The sequence below is a fragment of the Pteropus vampyrus genome, unplaced genomic scaffold (assembly GCF_000151845.1).
Source record: "Pteropus vampyrus isolate Shadow unplaced genomic scaffold, Pvam_2.0 Scaffold23, whole genome shotgun sequence".
Lineage (NCBI taxonomy): Eukaryota > Metazoa > Chordata > Mammalia > Chiroptera > Pteropodidae > Pteropus > Pteropus vampyrus.
The window spans coordinates 1,080,157-1,102,423 of record NW_011888804.1 but is presented as its reverse complement, the minus strand read 5'-3'; the positions used below and the strand labels follow the sequence as shown (position 1 = coordinate 1,102,423).

General features: G+C 53.2%; 1 protein-coding gene and 1 pseudogene across 1 annotated transcript in view; both read left to right on the top strand.

Annotated features, from left to right (window-relative positions):
* Nucleotides 1-6,857: 6,857 nt before the first annotated feature.
* LOC111737116 lies at nt 6,858-6,976 on the top strand (annotated as a pseudogene).
* Nucleotides 6,977-9,979: 3,003 nt separating this feature from the next.
* The window catches only part of MLXIP (MLX interacting protein), a 22,277-nt gene continuing 9,989 nt past the window's right edge, over nt 9,980-22,267 (top strand). Inside the window, exons 1-15 of the mRNA XM_023528148.1 lie at nt 9,980-10,041; nt 11,214-11,359; nt 12,156-12,241; nt 13,509-13,598; nt 13,970-14,011; nt 14,365-14,536; nt 15,282-15,371; nt 15,946-16,037; nt 16,935-17,589; nt 17,969-18,087; nt 18,202-18,382; nt 19,896-20,023; nt 20,373-20,474; nt 20,592-20,719; nt 20,932-21,123. Coding sequence (XP_023383916.1) covers nt 9,980-10,041; nt 11,214-11,359; nt 12,156-12,241; nt 13,509-13,598; nt 13,970-14,011; nt 14,365-14,536; nt 15,282-15,371; nt 15,946-16,037; nt 16,935-17,589; nt 17,969-18,087; nt 18,202-18,382; nt 19,896-20,023; nt 20,373-20,474; nt 20,592-20,719; nt 20,932-21,123 — 2,285 coding nt within the window. The remainder of the gene's footprint in view (nt 10,042-11,213; nt 11,360-12,155; nt 12,242-13,508; nt 13,599-13,969; nt 14,012-14,364; nt 14,537-15,281; nt 15,372-15,945; nt 16,038-16,934; nt 17,590-17,968; nt 18,088-18,201; nt 18,383-19,895; nt 20,024-20,372; nt 20,475-20,591; nt 20,720-20,931; nt 21,124-22,267) is intronic.

Genomic DNA, 22,267 nt, shown 5'->3' with positions numbered 1-22,267 from the left:
TGACTTTAAACAGTGGCGGGGAGAAGGGGGGTGGAATGGGGGAACAGAAACCAGGACCAGATGGATGAGAACACGTCCATGGGCTTGTCTGGAGTTTGGCGAGGAGAACCTAAGCGTGGTTTCACAGAGGCCCCGCTGGAGGACCGGGCTCAGCGCAGAGCCCCGAGGCGCGCAGCGCGCGAGGTGGGGCAAGGCCCACCAGCGGGGGCTGTTCTCGTGGAGAGTGGGGGTCCGTGGGCAGCAGGGACAGCGGAGTTTCGTTCTGGAGTTCACTCTACACATGTTGGGGACACTGTGCTGGGCATGGGCGGGTATTGCTAAGTAGAGCAGGCGTGGTCACTGCCCCATGGGAAACGCAGTCCAGTTGTGGAGACACAGACAGCGGACACGTAAATGGGTGATGGTGGGTCGTAGTAGTGCAGGGTGTGGTGAGGGGCATAGTAACAAATCTACCCAGGAGGGCCCTTGCTGGATGCTACTATTTGGAAGATGGAATCAGTCGGGTAAATGAGGTTCTTGTTAGAACCAATGTGTGCAGCTCCAGGGGACTCGACCTTGGGGAATATTTAGGGATTCTATTCAGGGGACCTCTGAGGGCATTCCAGCCGGGGAGCAGTGTGAACAGCATGCAATGTCAGGGGCTCTCCGGCTTGCTGGGTGGGAAGGAGGCAAGAGGGGAGGAGCCCAGAGAGAAATCGGGACAGCTAGTGTACAGGCCTGGAGGACACGCATGGAAGGGAGCAGAAGCAGGGAGGGGAGCACGAAGAGCCGAGGACCAGCCCCGAAGACACCAGAGTTAGAGGCTGCAGGACGGTGGGGGGAAAGCTGGTTGAGGAGAGACCCAGCAGGAGCAGCCGGAGTGGCCAGACGGCCTGGCCAGACGGCCGGGAGCGAGACCAGAAGGCCAGGAGGGGGCTGAGGCATGGGGACCAGGGAGAGGCGTCAGATGTTGCAGGGACCTCTGTTGGGATGTGATCTGAAAGTGACTTTTGGATTTGACAGTGCGGCTGTTATCAGTGAGTGTCCTGGGCAAGAGCAGTTTGGTCGGCTTGCTGAGGCAGAAGCCGGGATCCATCCGTGTCAGCGCTCCCCACCCCTCACTCCTGTCTGCTCACACGTCACCTTCGCAGATCACCCTATATAAATAGCACCTCCCAGTGCCCTCTCCACCCGGCTTTTGCTCCATACCGCTGAGTACTCGTGATAGCACATATGTGGTTGTTTACCTGTCTTTCCCTGCAGAGTATAAGCTCCATGAGGCTAGAGACTTGGTTTTGTTTGCTGCTCTATTTTTAGCATCAAGAACAGTGCTTAATAAAAGAATTGAGTGGCCAAATCAGGATAGTGTATGAAGAAAGTGGTATTTCAGCCAGATTAATCTGGCCACAATGTTCATGCTGCGTGTGGCCCACATGCAACCTTATCGTCAACCCATTCCCTTTGTTAAGCACCATTTTACATAGGGCATTGTCATAAGTGCTGCACAGAATTCACTACTAGCTCCAGCTCCTGGCCCCAGAAAGGTTAGAATTTGATAGATGCACCCATACTGACTTTAGATAACTTACCATATTGTCACTGTGATCCTAGTTATCGTCAAAGTCAAGGTCGGAGTTTCAGACTCAGTAGCGAACAGATTCCATGGGTTTTCCTTAATAGTCAAAGTTGACTTTTAGAACAGGAGCCAATGCTTTTAAAGCCTATTTATAGGTCTTGGCTACCTGGAGAGTGTTAACCTTATCCTTTGAAATGCATCAGACAGCTTCAGATTTCTCTGCCTTTTAAGTAGGTTATGTAGCTGGCAGTGCCTTGAAAATGACTAATAATGGTGGTAATAACAAACTTATTTCTTGCCAATCTTCATAGGAACTCAGAAACATTTGCAAACATGCTCTATTTCCATTACATCTCTGGTAGCTGGTTTCTGTCGTCCCTGCTCCACATATGTATTCTGGCCTGTGACCTTTGTTAGTTTATTTCCTCTTTAAACCGGGTGTTTGCACTGGGGTGGATTTTTTATTCTTTACATAAAAAATCTTAACCTTAGTGAATATTTGAACCTACTAATTACCTTTTCCCGTCAGTGAATGAAAGTGCTAGGGAAAGGCTGTATTCTTTGCGGGTTGTTTGTTCCTGGCACTAAATATGGTAGGTAGAAACCTCTCGCTTGTATCTGTGGCTTAGCTGCTTGGACCAGGTGAGGGTGGCGGTTAGGATATCAGCTGGGTGGGGCTGCGCTGAGTATAATAAAATGTGGCTAGTGCCTGTGTTTGGGCGTGTAACTATGTGATTTTGTTGGTCTTGCTGGTTTCTTTTTCTATATTTTCTTTTTACGTTATTTTTAAATGTAAATAAAAGTATTATTAGAAATGTGAAGGACATGTATGAAGAAACTTATAGAATACTAGATAGCTTCAGAGTTCTCTAAGTAAGGTAAGTAGCTTCAATAAGTGGAAAAACACACTCTGGCCTAGGATGGGCATGACCCAGTTGGTCTGGGCCGTGCTGCCCACATTATTTATAAGTGCAGCCCTAATCAAAATATGAAAATAGTTTACTCTTGAGATTTGACAACACGATTGTCAAGTTCACATGGAAGATTAAATAGGCAAGAATTCTCAAATCTGTTTTAAAAAATGATGGGACTGATCTTACCTAGATAATAAAGTATATCACAATTTATAATTATTAAGTCAGTGTAACACTAGCACAGGTTTGGACATGAATCAGTGCTACATGAGGCCCTAGAACAGACCCTATTGTAATATATGTTCATGGAAGTGTCAAAAATTAGTGGGAGAAGATGAGCCAATCAGCTAGCTGGTTAGAATTTATTTTGGTGAGCTGTGTGAAGAACTAAATTGATTTTCCCCCTAGATAAATCAGAATTAAATGTAAAAAGGGAAACCATTAAAAACATATACACAAAACACCGAAATAAGTAGGGTTTTCAGAAGTGGTGCCAATTATATATATGGGAACGTGGTGTATGATGAAGACTGAATTTTAGTCTGTCAGGAAAGGTGGGTTATTTAGTAAGTAGATAGGAACCATCGGGTAAAGTGGGATCCCAGTATCATTCATTACACCAGATGGAGTCAAGAGTCGAATGTAGAAAGTGAAGCTATGAAAATATGGAAGATCTATGTAAAAGTGAGGCAGTAAATAAACTAGAAGAAAATGTAGACGAGTGTTTTCACAATCTTGGCATGGAAAAAGACTTTTTAAGTAAGACACAAAAAGAAGTAAAAGAAAGGACTTTAAAATTTTGACTATGTGAATGAAAAAATTCTACTAAAAATAACAACAAAAAACCTACCATATATTGAAGAGTTAAGTAGAGCAAAAACCAAACCATAACAAACCATAAGTAGCCAAGGAAAAGATAAATAGTCAAGACAGGCATATCAACTCTGTCATGTGCGCTACAGACATTCCCACCAAATTAAGAGTTCTCAAACAGTAGAAAACAAGCAGAAGATATGCAGACAGTTAACAACAACAAAAATCCAATGGCTAATACACATGAAAAGATACTAATAAGTGGGAACCAAAAAGTCAGTGAACTAAATTTTTGCTTGTCAGGTTAGCAAACATCATTAATACCTAATACGAGTAGTGGTTTGGGGAAATAGGCAGTATTCACTGTTACTTAGTGTGAACTTTGAAAAATTCTTTGGCTATAACAAACTTATAAATGTACGCATACCCTCTGATTTAGCTTTCCAATTGCTAAGAATTTATCTCACAGAAGTGGTTGTGTAATTGCACAAAAATGTAAGCAGGATGTTCACCATAGCATTGTTTATAATAATGAAAAATAGAAACAGCTTGTGTCCATTAATATGAACAAGTGTTTATGGAGAAATAGTTAAGTAGATTGGATAAATATATACAGTAGAATATTTTATAGCTAATAAAATATAAAACTATGTTTATTGGCATAAGATGTCTGTGACCTGAAAGTGCAAACTGGGTTAAACAAAATTATAATCCCACATATTTAAATATTGTTTATTCACATATTTATATGAATATATATGATTAGATAAATATATATTGCAAGGACTTGGGGGCCAACTACAAGGTTAGAATAGGCTACGAGGCCGCCCTCACTTGTAACACCTATTGCAAGTTGGGGGGCGCCTCAAAACCATCCTCAGCATCAGTAGTTGTCTGACAGGACTCAAGACTCACTGAAAGCTGGTACATGAGTCACAGTGACAGCTTATTACGGGGAAGATTCAAACTGAATCAGATGCATGGGGCAGAGTCCAAGAGGGGACCGTGGCAGTGCTCTGGTTGTCCTTCCTGGATGGCATTACCTCCTTCCGGCCACGATGTGTGACACTGTGCACAGGGTATTGCCGACCAGGGAGCTCATCTGAGTGTGTGGCACCAGGGCTTTTACGGCTGGAACACAGCTGCCCTGTGTGGCTGCCCTGTGGCTGGCTTTTAGTCTCCTGGAGACCCTCTGGAGATCGGACCTGATACCTTGTGGCCCAAAGCCTTCAAGCCCCCATGGCAAATCACATCACAAGGCTGTCCTGTGGTCCAAACCCCCAAGCGAACAAAGACGCAGGATATTCCACGGGCCTGGAGGTCACCTCCCAGGAGCTGAGGGCAAAGGCCAGACTTCTCTTTGGTTAAGGTTATTTCTTCCCTACCCAATATTATCATCAAAATTTAATGTCGGTTATTTCTAGGTGGTGGAATTGCAGTGACTTTGCTTTTGTTCTTTGTACTATTCTGTATTGTTTGACTTTTCTTTCAGTGTGGGTATGTGATCTATTTAAAAATCGATAAGACAAAAAGCTATAAAAGAGTTTAGAATGAAAAGTATATCTCTGGATGGGGTGGTTGGGCAGGCAGGGAAGCAATAAAAGAAATCATAAAGAAAGACCAGTTGATAGGACTACACAAATATATAACCTACTTATTCAAAGACGTTCTATAATAAAAAGAAGTTAAACTCAAAAACTTAGGGGAAACATTTGCATAAACATCACTTAATAGCCTTAGTATTTCAGAATTACCCACATAAAATAGCAAGAAAAAAACGACTAACATTTCAACGGATGGTGAAAATGGAATAAGCTCTGTAGTCTCGTTAGCAGTAGTGCCCCAAAGCCCATTTCCTGGTTCTGAGGTTGCGCGGCAGCCACAGGAGATGCCCCACAGGGAAGCCGGGAAGGGTAACAGGGCTCTGCACTGCTTTTTGCGACTTCCTGTAAATCAAAATATTTTGAAAAAGATAAAGGGCAGAGTTTATAAAGGAGGCACAATGGCTAATACACACATTTTTTTAAGTGTTAAAATTTATTAACAAATTATTAAAATGTCTTAGCAAATATTAATAAATGGAAGTGACGCACCACCCATTCCTCTTATAAGTCTTGTCCTGTCCCCAGTCCTGAGGAGTCAGGAGTACCTTAGGCTCTGGAGTCAAAGTTACTCATAAATAAATGTGTGACTATGACTTTAATGGTGCCCAGCCCAGCGCCCCTGCTCCTGCCTGAAAGTCCAGTTATGGCTAGAACCTGACAGGAAACTCCAGGCTTCAAAACTCAGGAATGTGCCCGAGAATCAACTGAAACTCAGGAACATGCCCCGGCTTTAATTGGCACTCGCTCTGCCACGCCTGGTCCTTTCACACCTACTTATAATCCTCCGGCTCCCTTGTCAGGTGGACTCTGTCATCATTTCACCAAAGGTGGGGCTTGGACAGCTTGTGTCACTTGCCCAGAAATGGAAACCACTGTATTTCCTCCTTTGCTTGGAAACAGTATAAGCATGGCAGTGTCCGTCCCCAGGTGGAAGGCCAGAGCACAGGAGGGAATGCTCCCGGCAAGGACACAGGTCACCAGCGTCCGCAGCAGGGTGAAGGGGAAGTGACCACTGCAGCTAGTCCAGTTTTGCCCGGCTGCAGCTCTGTCGGTTGCTCTGATTTTTGATGGTCATGAAAACAGTTACACCCTGCTTTTCACGTAAAACAGACAAATACGAACCTGCTCACACACGTGGGCAGATGGACACCTAGACACACCAGCAAACCCACACAGGCAGGTGTGCTCTCTCACACCCACACACAAACACCATACACATCACACCCACATACACACCACACACACCACGTACACATCACACACACGCCACAGGCGCTCGCTCACCTCGTCAGTAGGACAGGCCTGAGACGAGGACTTCAGGAGCCCGCGTTCCTGCCTTGCTGCCATCACCCCCAGAGCCTGCCTCTCCGACAGGACTCGTCTTTGAATAAAAAAAAGCCACCAAGTGACCCACGAGGAGGACGAACTTTGGGCGCAGGAGGAGGACCCACGCCTGGCCTGGCCATTGGAGCAGGGCCTGAAGACCTCCCAGGCCTCCTCTGGGAGGAAGGAGCCTCCGCTGGGCCGCGGCCCAAGGCAGGGCCCACGGCTCCAGGCGGTGCCCTCTGCCCCCCTCTCCTGTGGCTGCGCCCCGTGTCTTGGCTCCACAATGAACCTTTGTCCGTCTGGAGCCTGTTAGTTTTGGCTCCTAACAGCCTGTGGAACCAGGCCCAGATCCTAGAGACCGCTCCTTTGAAGAAAAAGCATCAGAGTCCTGGATGAGACCAGCCTGAGTTATCCATCCACTCACTCATTAGAGAAACCACTTAGTAGCCATTATCCTCACGTTTGGATCCGGTGCACAAAATTGACTTGCACAAATTTTACATCTGTTCATGTGATTCATTGTCTTCTCCAATTAACTAGAAGCCCTATAAAAGGCTGGGACTATATCTGGTCTTTTTCCTTTGTTTATTAAAAAAAAAAAAAAGAATAATACATGCGTATGTTACATTTAAATAACGTAAAACAGTCTACGACCGTGCCACCCTGAACAAGCCCAATCCCGTCTGATCTCGGAGGCTAAGCAGGGTCGGGCCTGGTTAGTACTTGGATGGGAGACCACCTAGGAAGACCAGGTGCTGTAGGCATAAAAAATTTTAAAAAATAAAAGATTGTAAGCTGACAAGGTCCTTGAAATCTGTGAGGTCAAGCAAGGATTGCCTCACCTAAAAAAATAAAAAAGTAAAAAAATAACATAAAACAGTAAATGGTGAAAACTAAGCCTCCAACCGAATCTCTTAATTCAGCTCTCGGAAAGGAAGTCACCGTTTCACTGTTACCTGTCTCTTGTGTACCTTTCCTGAGACCGACCGGCTGTCTTCCTGCCCCTCCCGTCCGCCCTGCCTGTGTGTCTGTGTGTGTATCTCCCTGTTAAAAGTACCGATGGTGGCCACACTGTATGTGTATGTGCACCTTGTTTTCCCACTTGACGCATCCTGCAGATCTTGGCTGTGTGTCGGCACGTGGAAGCGTGTGTTGTTGGGTTGCCCCTCATGCCCCCCTGTGCGGGTCTCCTGCAAGTTTAAACGGTTCCCCTCTGATGAACATCTAGGTCATTTCCAGCCTTTTGCTGCCGCAAACAGCCCTGCAGTTGGGTGCCTTCCGCTGTGTCTGAGCCCGTGTGCAGGCCGGCCCGTGGGATCGACTCCCAGCGTGGAGTTGTGAGTCACAGAGACGCGCGTGAAATGTTAGTGGGCCGCCATCCACCTGCCCTCCCACAAAATTCGCCGTGGGTTTTGCCCACCGTTATGGCCCCGGAGCCAGCTTAGTGATTGGACCTGTCTCCCCTGCCGGAGTTCTGGCCTGACTGGGGATGCAATGAGTCGCTTCGCAGCAGCACCGTGCACTGTAACCGCAAGGCGAAATGGCTCTGGTGTTTATCAGTGGATGAAAGAGTAAACGATGCGCCCTGCCCATCCAGCACAGTATGATGAGGCCCTAAAGAGGAATGAGGTACTGCCTCTTGCTCTGACACAGACGAACCCTGAAAATGTTGTGCTAAGTGAAAGAAACCAGACACAAAAGCCACATGTTTTGTCATTCTGTTTATATGAAATGTCCAGAAGAAACAAATTCGTAAGTGACAGACAGTAAGTATACTCCTGGTTGCCAGGGCCTGGGGAAGCAGGTAATGGGATAGGGTTTCCTTTTGGGGTGATGAAAAAAGTTCTAAAACTAGGTAGCAGTGGTGGTCACAAAGCATTGCGAATGTGCTTAATGCCACTGAATTGTACGTTTTAAAATGGTAAATTTTGTGTTATATGCATTTTACCACGATAAAAAAGAGTCAGCAGATTCCGGCTAAAATATTACCTTTAATGTTGATCAAGCTGAGGAAGTGGCTTATAACTGAACCCCAGACTGCCTTCCCAGGCTGTTCCAGGTAGCCCTGGACTAGGACAGGCCTCCCCATCCGCCAGCCTCTGTCGACATAAACATCAAGGAAAAGTGGAACATTTCAGCGAGCGAGGAGGAAGATGACGAGAACCCCAAAATGTTCCCTGTCCGTTTGGTTTCTAGCATATGGGGTTCGATCTCTCTCTGTATCTTTGTACCTGCTTCGTTGTGCATAATTGAAGCTGTATGCCTAATCCGACTTCTCCGAGAAGATGCTCGTGTGCTCGCATCTCCCCACTTCGTCTTCAGTAACAAAGCAGGGGTGAGGTTGGTTTGTTTTTAAGCCCAGTGGTTAGCTCTCTCCGAACATTGCGAGGCACCAACGGTGGCTCTGTTCCCAGGAGCCCTCAGTGTCCCTTTATAGCCCTTCTGCTGTTGTCCTCCGCAGCCATCTCTGCATACATGACAGAGAAGTGGCCTTTGAATCTGGGCTTTAATGTGAGGAAACTGACTCTTATAGAAAATTTGGGGGAGACAGGGTTCCCCCTTAAGGAAATAAAGAGGTAGGGACTGTTTTCTGTTTTGTTTTTTTCCTGGAACCACCTGCCGGCTACATGTCAGGTTGCAGAAAGACCTTGCTGAGGAGGGAAAGAGGGTTGGTTTTGCCAAACTATGGGACCTGCCATACTCTGGTAGGTATCTGCTCCCCAGCCTGGTCTAGAAGCACCCCGCCTGTCTCCCACCCTCCGGGCTCCAGCCACACTGGGTGTTTCCCGCCACCTTGACCAGCGTGTGTGTCCTTGCTCACCTCAGGGCCGTCACAGGCCAGAAGGGACGTTGCCTCCCTGCCCTTGGTTCAGCTAAAGGTTCCTTATCCTCTAGGCCTTAGCTTGGATGTCATTTCCTCCAGAAAGCCACTCCTGACTGCTCAGACTGGCCACTTATGCTGACCGTGTGCTCCCATGGCCCTCTGCTCCTCTTTGCAACTCAGCACGTAGACAGGACTTGTGCCTCAGCGACCTGGATGCTCCACAAGGGCAGGGGGCCTCATCTGTCGCATCTGTCCCTGTCCTTAGTTCTTAGCACACGTGCTAAGCGTGAGCTCATCAAAGGAGTAAATGAGAGGCAGATGGTTCTTCAGCGGCGTGAAGTTCAGGTTGGACCTTTGCCTAGGTCTGTGTTTGGAATTGAGAGTGGTACCTGGGTGTCACCTTTTTCCTCCTATAGAGGAGGAAGAGCCTTGTTACAACACACACAAAAGAGAGGGCTTTTTCAAGTCAGGAGGTGTTAAAAATCGGGCCTTTTGGTAATAAATCTAGATGATGGAGGTGGTTATTAATATCTTACGTTTATATTTTGCTTCAGGGTTCACCATTCTGTGTGTCGTGTGTGCCCTCATTTAATCCTTATTAACACACTCTGGAGGCAGTGTTATTATTCTCGCCCAAGAAACAGGTGCCAGAAAAGTTGCGACCGTAAAGCTCCCAGTCAGGACTCAGTTACGCAGCAGAGGCTCTGAAACGCCTGGCTGCCGGCTGTGGACCGGGGGGTGGAAGTACCTGGGTGAGAGAGACAGGAAGAAGAAGGCATGTGACTGGTTCGAAGCCCCTGACCGTCTGAGCCGAGATTGCTGCTGCGTGTCCCTTAGATTCTAAGACGATGCGCTCTGACATTTTCGCTGTGGGGATCACAGCCTCTGGCCAGTGTGTCGTGGTTCCCAGCCTGGCTCGGTGCTGGCTCAGGTCGGGGGAGCCATGAGGTTTTGTCAGGTACACAGCCAGGCCTTGTGCTTTGTAACCCAGCTTTTCAGGTTCAGGTAAGGTTATTGTTCAGGCGCTGTCATTGAAGACCTCAGCTGTTGTGACTGTTGGCACATCTCTGCTCGTCACGTGAGCTTTCTGAGTGGGTTCGGAGAAGGGGCAGGGCTGTGCCCTGTGGTCAGGAGGACCCGGACCAAAAATAGTGACCTGCCTATCTTGAGCCATCTGAAAAAGGGAAACCCTCTGCCAGCTGCACAGATGTGGCTCCTGGCAGAGCCCTTAGAAAACTGAACTGTCTGAGAAGGCTGTGCCACCAGGGCGTGTTCTTTGCCTGCTGTTAGCTTGCTTCGCAAGGGCTCTTTAGCTCATTAACAAAGAATTATTACATAAACCCCTGCTTTGTGCCAAGTTCTGTGCTAGGTGCTTACGGCGGGTGACACGAAAGGGTCCTTCCTCACGGAGCTGCAGTCTAGTGGAGGACGGTGTGGGTACAGGCGCTGTTACGTGGGCTGTGGGCGAGTGCTGCCTTCGGGGTTTGAACAGTGCTCAGGGAACCGGAAGGAATTGGCAGCGTCCTTGGGAGCCCGGTGCCGGCTGGGAGGAGATGGCGTTTGAGCAGCGTTTTGAAGGACGAGCAGGTGGCCAGGGGCACAGGGAGCTCCACGGGGAGTGAGGACTGCGTGTGCGGAGGCCTGGAGACAGGAGAGGCCCCCCGCCGGCAGGTTCTAAGGCCAGCGGGACATCTGGGTGCCGGGACGGTCAGAGCCTCAGGACTGGTGGCAGAGGGGGTGGACTGAGACCAGGTAAAACGAACTTGGCTTTCACTCAGCGGTCGACAGATTTCTTTCTTCTTTTTTTTCCTCAGCTTCATTGAGGTATAAATGACATATAACATTATGTAAGTTTAAAGTGTACAATGTGATTCGATACTCACATATATTGCAAAATCAACAGATTTTTTTTAAACTTGTAATTACGGAAAAGTTTAGACATGCAGAAGTAGACGGAGTAGGACAGTGAACCCTATGTCCCCTGATCCGCTCTGACAGTTAACCCGTGGCCAGACCCATTCCCTCCATGCCCTGACACCATCGCCACCACCACGCCCACCCCAACCCCTCCTGCTCCACGTCACTTTGAAGAAATCCTGTGGCTTGTAATGGGTTCATCCAGAATTTGGGGACCTGGAACGATTGGGTGTCACTTTTTGGCTTCGCTTCATTTTCAGAGGGACCCCTGAGTTTCCCCTCTTGCTCTTGCCTTTCAGTGGGAAGTTAGTGTCTCCGAAGTGGAAGAATTTCAAGGGCCTGAAGCTCCAGTGGAGGGACAAGATCCGGCTCAACAACGCCATCTGGCGGGCGTGGTACATGCAGTGTAAGTGCGGCGCGAGCCGGGGCCTCCCGCGAGCCGGGGCAGGAGGCTGCGGGGACCCCGAAGCCTTGCGTGGGGGGTGGCCCCCCAGGTTCTTCCACCTGCAGTTCTTTGCACCTTGGACCCCAGCGCCTGCTCTCAGAACATGTGCCTCAAAGAGAAGCCTCTCTCGGGCAGCCACAGAGACAGGGAAACCAGGCCAGGTCCTAGTGACGAGCCAAACACTTCTTGGCCGTCAGACACAGGGAGCCAACCAAGTGGTCTGCGTCGTGAAGCTGCCTGTGGTCTGCAGGAGACGCACGTGTTAGCTGCTTGCTCTCAACACGCCACGCCCACTATTATGATAGACCCTGGGGCTTAGTGCCGTAAAGACAGAGGGGTTCGTGCTTCTCAGGGGAATCGGGAAGGGTGTAGCAGAGAGGTGACATCTGAAGGCTCAGGGAACAGTTCCCATTTCAGCAAGTCTGAGAAGATGCAGACCCAGACCTTGTTTTGCCTCAGCTGGCTTGGATGTGGGGACTCAGTGACTTATGCAGGCGATGGTCGTGCTCGGGCCACCTCGAGTTAGGCCGGCCTTCGTCCAGATGAGCCAGACTCCCTGCGTTACCCACGTTTTATTGACAGATTCTTTCCCTTTAACCTGGATGCATTTATTTCTCTGAAATCTCCTTTTCCAAGGGAAGGAGGAGAAAGAACAGATCGTAGGGTCCCACCCTGAGGGGAGGGGCATGGACAGAGGGGCAGGGCTTCTGCAGGGGTCTTCGTTGCAGTGGCGAGGTCTCACCCTCTCTCCACCCAGATTTGGAGAAGCGCAAGAATCCTGTGTGCCACTTTGTCACTCCGCTGGATGGCTCTGTTGAAGTAGATGAGCATCGCCGGCCGGAGGTACTTGGCATGTGGTCACGCTGGCTGGGAAAGGGACTCGCCCTCACTCAGGGAACGACTTACCCCAGGCTGGGAGCGAGGGTCGGCTTCCCCAGTGGGAGACCAAAGGGAAGGGTGCTGGGGCTGCGCTGTCCCGTCAGCTGTTGTGACCTTGGGAAGTGATGGGAATGTCGGGAGCAGGTGGCCTTGACGCCCTGCAGAGGCTCTCCCTCTCAGAGTGGCAGAGTGGGCTAGCCCAAGGACAAGGGGTTCTCCAGCCGGACTTAGCCCTCTACTTTCCCGTGACGTCGACATTTCTCTGCAGTCAACAGGGTGGGATTGGGGCTCCTTCCAAGGCAGATGTCTTTAACAATTAAAGAATGACCTCAGGGTCTTCATACACTGGCTGGACAGATGTCGAAGAAATAGTGAATGAAAACAAAGCCGGTTGCGCAGCAGCAGTTCGGTGTCTTTATTCAGAAACGTCTTCTCAGTGGGAGCCTCTGGGAGGCGAGGCCGGCCCGGGAGGAGCGGAGAGGCTTTCTTCCCTTTCGCTCTCCGCATTGTTTTAATCTGGTCCAAACACGGCTTTTATGAAGGCGGGTGGGAGGTTGGAAAGTAACCTAATGAAAGACAGTTTTGAGCAGTTGGACGTGATCTGGTAGGAGACATCGTAAGGAGTATAGTTTTCTCAGGTCTGGTAATAATATTAATCATGGTGAAGATTCTTCACTGTCAGAGACAAACAGGAGGTATTTTTAGGTGAAATTATGTACGGCTTTGATATGATAAGGCTCTGAAAGTGAGGTGGGCTCTCAGAGGCAGTTGTGACTTCCCTGTCACTAGATGCTCTTGGAAGTCACTTTCCACCTGGAACTTCTGTGATCGACCGTTGGTTTGATCTGTTGACAATGCCGTAGCGCTGCTGGGGACGGCATCCGGGTAACACCCCAAGTCTCCGCAGGGCTCCTCAGCCCCAGGACAGAGGACTCTCGACCTCACTGCCCATGCTTTCTGTCCGACCCCGTCCAGTCCAGACCCTCAGGACCCGTGCTGCCAGCACCCCCCACCTCGCCCCCCATTAGTGCAGGTCACGAGGTGAAAGTACATCATCCGCTCGAGGCCCCTTGTAGCACAGGAGAGGGGGCATGTTTGCGAATGACGTCATAGGCGCGGGCTAGGGTCCTCTGAGCTGCAGTGCCCGCGACTGACTGGCGGCCCAGCGTCAGACGCTCCTGCTAATCAAACGAGACGCCGTCTTTCCATTCTGACCTCATCTCTCTCACAGGCCATCACCACCGAAGGCAAGTACTGGAAAAGCCGCATCGAGTTCGTGATCCGGGAGTATCACAAGTGGAGAACCTACTTCAAGAAAAGGGTATCTGTCTGAGCTCCAAAAAGAGCATGTCCGTGGAGGAGGGAGGGGACCTGGCCCCGCGGGCGGAACACTGGCCCTGAGACCGTGCGCTCACAGCCGCCTGGGGATGGGCCCGCATCAGTCGTGTCATCTGCCGTCGGCTCCTCCAGCTACGAACGGGGCCTTTTGTCCCACAAACACCGGTTGGGAATCTCCTCTGTGTGCGGCATCAGCCTGGGGACAGCAGGGAGCAAGATCCCTCTCCCCGCCCGCCTCCTAGGGAGAAGAGGCCTTGATGCTTCTGGGGTTCACGCGCTGTTAGGGAGGAGGGGCCGAGGGCCTCGCCCCCTCCCGGGGCCCTGGGCGACCGCCTTGCCTCCCCTTTCCTCCAGTTACAGCAGCATAAGGATGAGGACCTCTCCATCCTGGCCCAGGTGAGCGAGCTCGGGTCTGTGAGGACCCTCATGGCAACCCCCCCTTGGACAAGAAATAGCTATGACTGGGTGGCCTGGCAGCAGAAGGTGGTGGGGACACGGACTGTCCCTGTGGCCAGAGGAGGGGCTACCCCCTCTGACACGAGGCACGTGAAGGGCCGAGGACTAGACAGTTCTCTCTGCTGGCGGGGGCTGGAGGGGGCGTCTCCCGCCCTCTCCACCACGCGCCTCATCTCTGCAGCAGCCCCTGCCGCTCTCGCATGAGGGGACATGCGCCCCAAGCGTGACGTGGTTGGGAACTCTGGGCCCACTGTCGCCCCTTCGATTTTTCCTTCCCCCTCTGTTGGTGGTAGGACGATGACATGCTCTACTGGCACAGACATGGGGATGGATGGAAGACCCCAGTCCCCATGGAGGAGGACCCGCTGCTGGGCACAGACATGCTCATGTCCGAGTTCAGCGACACTCTCTTCTCCACACTCTCCTCACACCAGCCGGTGGCCTGGCCCAACCCTCGGGAAATAGGTAACCCACCCCCAGGCCCTCCGCTTCGAATGCCCAGCGGGTTTCCTTCCCTGCAAGGCCTTACCTGGGCCTTACCTGGAGCAGGCTTCGCCTCAGGGCCATCTCTGAGCTGCTACACGTCACTTGTGTAGGGCAAGCAGTAAGGGGAAGGATTGGCCGACTTCACTGACATCCGAGGGCCACATGCATTGAGTGGGTGGGGACCGCAAATTGAGCCTGCCTGGACAGCTGCCAGGCCCATGTCCCACTGCGAGGTAACAGCAGGAGTCGGTGTGGGTCAGTTTTACGTTTCTGATTGTCCCCTTAGCAGAGGATGTGTGCCTAGCCAAGTGACAGGGCCTTTGACTCTAAGAAAAAAAAATCAGCAGCAGCCCTGGGCATGAGCTCTTACTTGGCGGCATTCTGTCGTCCAGTTAACCCGTCAGGGAAGAGCCTACAGACTAAAAATCAGAACGAGAGAAGGGGCTGTGATCTCTGCATGACGGCTCACGGCTTCCTGGGAGTATTCGTTCCCGATACTCAATTTACCCTTCTTGCAAAAACTCACATTCTTTCTTGCCTTCTGAGGGCGGAGAATGGCCATGAACCTACAAGAAGGTAGAAATCCCAGCCAGCTGCCTGCATTTCTCTTTGGAAGAATCTAGAACATGAGCAGGGCCCGGAAGATCCATTTCAGGTCTTTCATGCGTAGCTACAGCTTTGAGAAGGCAGAGTGACCGCCCTGTCCCCTTTCTGGCTCTTACAGCACACTTGGGGAACGCAGACATGATTCAGCCGGGACTGATTCCCTTGCAGCCCAACCTGGACTTCATGGACACGTTTGAGCCTTTCCAGGGTGAGGACATGGAGCAGAGCGCATGGCTGCCCGCGTCGCCTCTGCCCTGGACAAAGCAGACGTTTCCTTTTCACAGAGGGAGCTTTCAGATGGGAAAGGGGACGGGGGAGGACTTGGAATCTTTCCAGAACTACTTTCTTGTTTGGTCGTAGCGACAAGGTCTGGGAAGTCTCTCTGGGACGTTGTTCTCTCTCAAGGAAATTGGTATTCTCGCTGCCTCAGAGCATCCGGCTTGGCTGCCACTGTAAGCCGTTCTCCCTCTAGGCAGCAGAGGGCGCTGACGACACAGCCGCCTCCCCGCAGTTTCCTGCAGTTAGCGCTGGTCCTTGAGCTCCCACCGTTGTATGAGCAGGGGGAATGCCAGGCCTGGGAGTACTGAGCCCACGCTAGTTGCCAGCATGTGTGGCTCCCATCAGAGGGCCTCTTTCTGCAGAGTCATCTCGGGGAGCGGGGAGATGCCCTCAGGCCTGGCATTCCTCTGGGTCAGGTGGGGTTCATTGCCTGACTCGTTTGCATGTTAATTCAAGGAAGTGATGGGCCCGTGAGCTCAGAAGCCCTCAATGTTGTCTTTCAGACCTGTTCTCTTCCAGCCGGTCCATTTTTGGCTCCATGCTGTCTGCGCCTCCCTCAGTGCCCACACCAGATCCCAACAGCCCACCTGCTCAGGTAGAGGGAGCTGGGGGAGGGGCACAGAGCTGGTCATCAGACCTCAGCAGCCAGGGCAAGGTAATCACGTAACCACGCAGTTGTGAGCAAAGTGCCAGGGGTTTCTCGATTCAGTGTCGAACACAGAAAATTAGTCTAGCCAAAAGCATTCTGGATGTCCATGAGGCGGGAGACTGGCCGGGTGATTCTCCTGCCCAGGGCTCCAGGTAACCTGCGCAGTGAGCTCTGCTCTGAGTGGTTGAGACAGCGGACAAAACCCTGGGTCACTGATGAAAAGGAGTTCTCTGTGTATTCGTTTTACTTTTTATTCAGCAGTCAACACAAGTTGGTTACCAGGTGCTGGGGCTTCAGAGCCAAGTCAGACAGGGCCCTCTGAATGGTGCTCATCTTCTTCCACCTGGCTCTGGGAAGAATTTCTATAGAGACTGAGATCTGAACAATTGATTCCTTATAGCGTCCCCTCTTAGGAAGAGGTGACCTCTCTAGAAGTTGATACATAAAACTTTCCTGAGGGAACCCATGAACAGCTGTGATCCAGGCCGCCTCTGCTCCGTAACAGAAGATGGCAGGGACTTTCGGGGGACCCCTGCTGGGCTCCAGAAACAAGATATTGCCAGGCCGGGAGCCAGCTGTGTGCAGACTGTCGCTTTGTCTGAGCCCTGTGTTATCGTGTAGTTCCTAATGGAAACCAGATCCCACCAACGCCTGGGGGGACACAGGTCCCTCTCCCCTGAGGAGCAGTCACAGGAGGGGAGGATCGCCTCTGTCCCTTCTGTCCAGGGTTCACCCCCGGTGCCCGGTGGGCACCGTCGCATTGTGTGGGGTGTAGCACTAGAAAGCGAGGGCGAGTGTGCGACCCCGGCATCTGTCCCTCACTTCCTTCTCTTCCCTTCTCAGGAGAGCGACCTGCCAACCACCTCTCTCCCCACCGTGAGCCTCCCTGACAGCCTCATTGCGCCCCCCGCAGCCCCCGCCCTGGACCCCACAGATAGGCCAGCCTGTGAACGTGCTTCCCGGCCTGGAGACCCCTTTATGCAGCCTGCAGACTTCAGCCCCTCTGCAGCGCCCCTGAGCGTCCCGCAGCCCTTTCTCCCCGTGTTCAGCGTGCCCATGCTCTCTCCCAGTCCCGCCCCGGCGCCCGCTTCCCCTGCTGTGCCGTTAGCCCCTCCTCCCGCCACTGCCCTGAGCCCCCCAACTCCACCCGCCTTCGTGCAGCCACAGAAGTTTGCTGGAGTCAGCAAGGCCCCCGTCGTCATCACGCACACAGCCTCCGCCACCCTCACGCACGATGCCTCTGCCACCACCTTCAGCCAGAGCCAGGGCCTCGTCATCACCACCCACCGTCCGACCCCCTCAGCATCCCCCTGTGGACTGGCACTGTCTCCCGTCACCCGGCCACCAGCCGTCGGGCCTCCCCAGCTCCGTTTAACTTTTGTGCACCCCAAACCTGTATCCTTTACTGGAGGGAGGCCCAAGCAGCCCCCCAAAATAGTGCCTGCTCCCAAACCAGAGCCTGTGTCCTTGGTACTGAAGAATGCTTGCATCACCCCAGGTGAGTCGGGGAGGGAAGCTGGAGTGTGGCCCCTCCCCCAAGATAGTCCCCTGTCCCCAAGGCTTGTAGTCATGACGTACATTGTGTGAAAAAAACTTATGAAATGCTACATGTGTAATCTGGTCTCTCTTAACAAGAGTTTCAACCCAGTCTGAAAACACATGGCCCTGGTCCTCTATTTCCTGGGTAATCTGTTTCCTCCAAGGAGAGGTTACAAAGAAATGTGAGGTGCCCTAGTGCTTCTGTCCCCCCATGCCCCATGGTGAGGAAAGCTGTCTCAGTGGCAGCCAAAAGGTCGTGTTTCTGCTGGGGGTTCAGCACCGGTGTCAGGAGCGGGCCCCCCAGCTTGGCCCCCCCCCCTTTCTTCTTGTTGTGGTAGCTGCCTTTTCCGGACAACCACAAGCAGTGATCATGACAGGCCCTCTGAAGAGAGAAGGGATGTTGGCTTCCACCGTGTCCCAGTCCAGTATGGTCATCACGCCCGCCGCCATCACCGGGGTAAGGCGCCCTGGACAGACTTCCATGTCGTAACTCCAGCGCGGTCCCACCCTTGGGCTGCCTTCCCTGACATGACTGTGGTCGGGGTGACTGCTCTCGCCTGTGTCTCCCCAGGCTCCTGGAGTCTCGGAGTTCCACAGCGGCATCCTGATGACAGACCTCGGCCATGCCGCAAGCAGCCAGCCCGCCCCCGTGTCCCGGCTCTTCTCTCCAAGTGCAGGGCAAGACTCCCTGGTGAAGGGCGAGCAGGTCCCGATGCACGGGAGCGGTCCCCAGGTCCCTGCTGCGGGCGCCAGTGAGTGTTCACTCTGGTTGGAGCAGTCGAGACTTTGTGGACAAGATGAGCAGGCCCTCTGCCGCACTGGGGAGGCCGCCGTGGGGTGGCCCGGGCCTGAGCCCAGGCTCATAGGCCGTGCAGTGAGGCCTCATAAGCCTTCCAGTGGCCCAGGCTAGGGCAGTGCTCAGCGTGGGGCAGGATCCACCACAGTAGCAGAGAAGTAGTTGGGGTACCGCAGTGTAGACCGCTAGCGAACTCGGAAACACCGCTCGTCACACCCTTCGGAGAGGCCTGGCTCTGAGCTGCCCGTCTGATCCAGAAAAGTCCTTGCCGAGAGTTTCCAGAAAGCATTAGTGGGGTTGCTGTAGCCGCAGGAGCCAGCAGCCTTGTCTCCGTGCCAGCCTGCTCACCCCCCCATCCAAGCACTGCGCATCTGTCAGCCCGTTTCCACACTCTGGCCTTTCACTGGGGAGACAGGGTGGCACTGACCTTGATCTTGCTGAGAGGTTAGGGATAAATGATTTGCCCAGAGCAGTGGGGGTGGAACCAGGACCTAGCTCCTTAGGGAGGTGAACCAGAAGTGTCTTCCTGTTGGAAGCAGGGCGGGCAGGGCGGGCGTGGCTGCTCCCGGAGCTCTGCCAACAGCCGTCCTCTGCCCCAGGTGGACTGAGGAGGGCGCTCGCCGCTTACAGGGCTCAGACAGAGGGACCTATCTGAGGACAGGTTTTGAAGAATAAGGACCTTCAGTCTGGAAAGATGAAGACGCAGACTAGTGTTGATTCAGGCCCCTAAGGTCACATGAGGAAGGGCTTGGGTCAGCGTCACCTTGTCCACTGAGGCCCAGAACACAGAGAGCTGTGCCGGGAGCTGGAGAGGGCGTCTGGGGAGAATGATCCAGTAGAGAAGGACCAATCTGAGGCATCGTGTACAGGGAGGTAGAAGAGGCCCAGGGGATCCACGGGACACATCCAAGAGATCCTGGTGACAAGCACTACCTGCAAGGGTTACTGGTCTCTCCATCATGTCCTCCGTGGGTAAAAGAGTTTGTGTTTTTTTAGTTAAAAAGTTTGGGGGTAGGTGAGGTTGAACAAAGCATAAGGAAATGTACCTGTACAGTTTAAACGAACCAGAGCAGGACAGGTGCTTGTGTTCTTACCACAGGAGGTGAGCACCAGAGCCTCTCGCACCGCGGAGAGTCCCGGTCCCGCCGGGTGGCTTTGTAGGAGGCCATTAGGCGTCAGACCTCTCAAAACTCTCCCACATCCCCCAGGACCTGTGACTGGCAGAGCCTGGGCCACATTCCACTCCATGTCCGGCCAGCCCTCGCCAGGCCTCACCCGGGCCTGACGCACCCCCCTTAGGACGTTGGCAAGAATTTCTCTGGTTTTTGCTCTGGGGCCTCTGTGGGAGGTTCTTGATGGGTTTCTGAGTCTTGGGACTTGCTGGGGGTCTGGGGGTGAGGGCTGCGGCTGGCGCAGCTTTGCTGAGCCCACCTCTCCAGCCCTGTCCCCAAATGGTCTGTTCTTCGCAGGTCGAGACGGCCCGAACTCAGGACAGGCCTCACCGTGCACTTCAGAGCAGAGCCCCAGCCCTCAGTCTCCCCAGAACAGCAGCTCAGGGAAATACACTGCAGACCCCAAACACGTGGCTTCTCTAAAGGTACCAAATGTCTGTCTCGGGTCTGGATTCACTAGGAAGGATACGGAAACAGGGAGGAGAGTATCGGGGAACCTTTGAGACAGCTGCACCCCTGACTGGAGTCACTGGAGAGGAGACCCGAGGGTTGTGGGCGGCTGGGGGGTGCCACAGCAGCAGTCGATCCCTGGTTCTTTGGCGGTAGTCTCAGTGCCTCGCCCTTCAGCTTCTTGCTGGCCCTCCTTGTGCATAGTTCTCTAGCCAGTTCTCTAGCCGGCCCGCAGCTGTCAGCAGCAGGTGGCGGGGTGGGGGACGAGAGAAGACGGCCCCGCAGCACACCGCACGGCGCAGTGACCGCCCAGTTCCCCAACAGAACCGGCAGATGAAGCACATTTCAGCCGAGCAGAAGAGACGCTTCAACATCAAGATGAGCTTTGACACGCTGAACAGTTTGATCTCTAATAACTCCAAGCTGGTGAGCGGCCGGGGGCACGGGGGTCGGGAGCCGACAGACGGCCAAGCACTTCCTGCGCATTGCCGGGTGGACGTGCGGGGCATGCGGGGCGCCACTCTGACCGGCCACCGCCCGCAGACCAGCCACGCTGTGACGCTGCAGAAGACCATGGAGCACATCACCAAGCTGCAGCAGGAGCGCAGCCAGATGCAGGAGGAGGCGCGGCGGCTGCGGGAGGAGATCGAGGAGCTCAACGCCACCATCATGTGAGGCGGGGCGCCCGGGGGCCGGGCGGTGCCTCGTCCCCTCACACGTGTGGGCCACACTGGCCGCAGGACTCTCTGTGGCCTCAGTGCTGATGGACACCTCTCCGTGGCAGCCCTTTGGCTTCGTGTCCTCCTCCCGCCCGTTCGGCCCCCTGGGGTCTGAATTTGCACCGGCTGCACCAAGCTTCCTGTGACTCTTCCTGTCCTTTCAGCTCCTGCCAGCAGCTGCTCCCTGCCACGGGAGTCCCTGTCACCCGGCGCCAGTTTGATCACATGACAGACATGTTTGACGAATACGTGAAGAGCCGGACCCTGCAGAATTGGAAGTTCTGGATTGTATCTTTGGGTTTTCTTTGCCCCACCCCATCCCAAGCCAGCCACCGAAACAGCAGACCCACACTCTAGCTCCTTTAGAAAGATTCTTTAAGTGGTTGTCATTGAGTTCAAGACAGGAAATACTAGTTTCTGCCTCGAATGACGGGGCACCGGCCAAGCCTGTGATGTGGAGTGGAGCTGTCGTTGGTGACTGTCCAGGCTTGGGGCTCTGGGTAGGCGGAACGGGCCAGCATTGCTCTCTAGGTCCTTGAGAAAAAAAGGCAGTGCTAGAATGCCACTTGCGGAAGCAGTAACGTGGGAAGAAGGTGGGTCTAGTGTGACACATCCCAGCACCCAGCAGAGAGGAGGGCGAGCACCATCCGCACGGCAGATGAGAAACCCGGGCTCACAAACCCGAGTGCAGAGCCTAGATTGGACACCAGCTCCTTCCAGGCTGTTCTCTGAGTTTGTGCCGCAGGCCTTGAATGCTGTCGTGAGAGGCCGAGCCTGTCTCGGGGGCCAAGGCCTCCATGCACCTGGCCTTCCAGATGTCAGCAGGGCCCTTACAGGGAATGGCTCCTGCCTTGTTGCTCCGCAGCCAGCCACCGCTGTGCCTCTGAGCAGACTGCGCATGTGGCAGGTCGGCCACCCCCTCCCCTCCTCCAGCCGTGGGTCTGACGGACTGAGGAGCCGTCACGATGGAGGCTCTGACTGGGCAGGTGGTGCCTGTGTGTGCTCTGATGGGTGGTTCTCGGAGAGGGGGTGGACTCCAGCTCCAGTGTCCCTGTTCTGCTGTCCTGTTGCCGAGCTCCAGTCCTGACGCCTTCCTGCTGGCGGCTGGCGGCTGGGATGTGTCAGAACCTCTTTGGTAAAATGGCACGTTCCTCACCGTCAGGCTGAGGCATGCGGGACGGTGGACGCTGTCCGGGCGCAGGTCGCAGAAAGCGGACCCCGTGCGTTCCCTGAGCGCACGCCCGCGGGGGCGTGGGCGACCGCATAGAGTATGACTGAGCGGCGCGTCGGCGCTGGGCACAAAGGCGACATCTCTAGGCCAGTAGCTCCTCCTCCTGCTCTCTCCAGGACAGACGGCCCCCAACTCGGGAGGGTTAGAGTTAGGGTTGTTCAGCTTTAGGATGGTGTGGAAAGGATGCGAATAGTGAAGTGCACGAGACAGCCAGGACTTTATTATAAAAAGGCTTTGCGTGAGGCGCTGTGGGTTAGCTGTGTGCCACG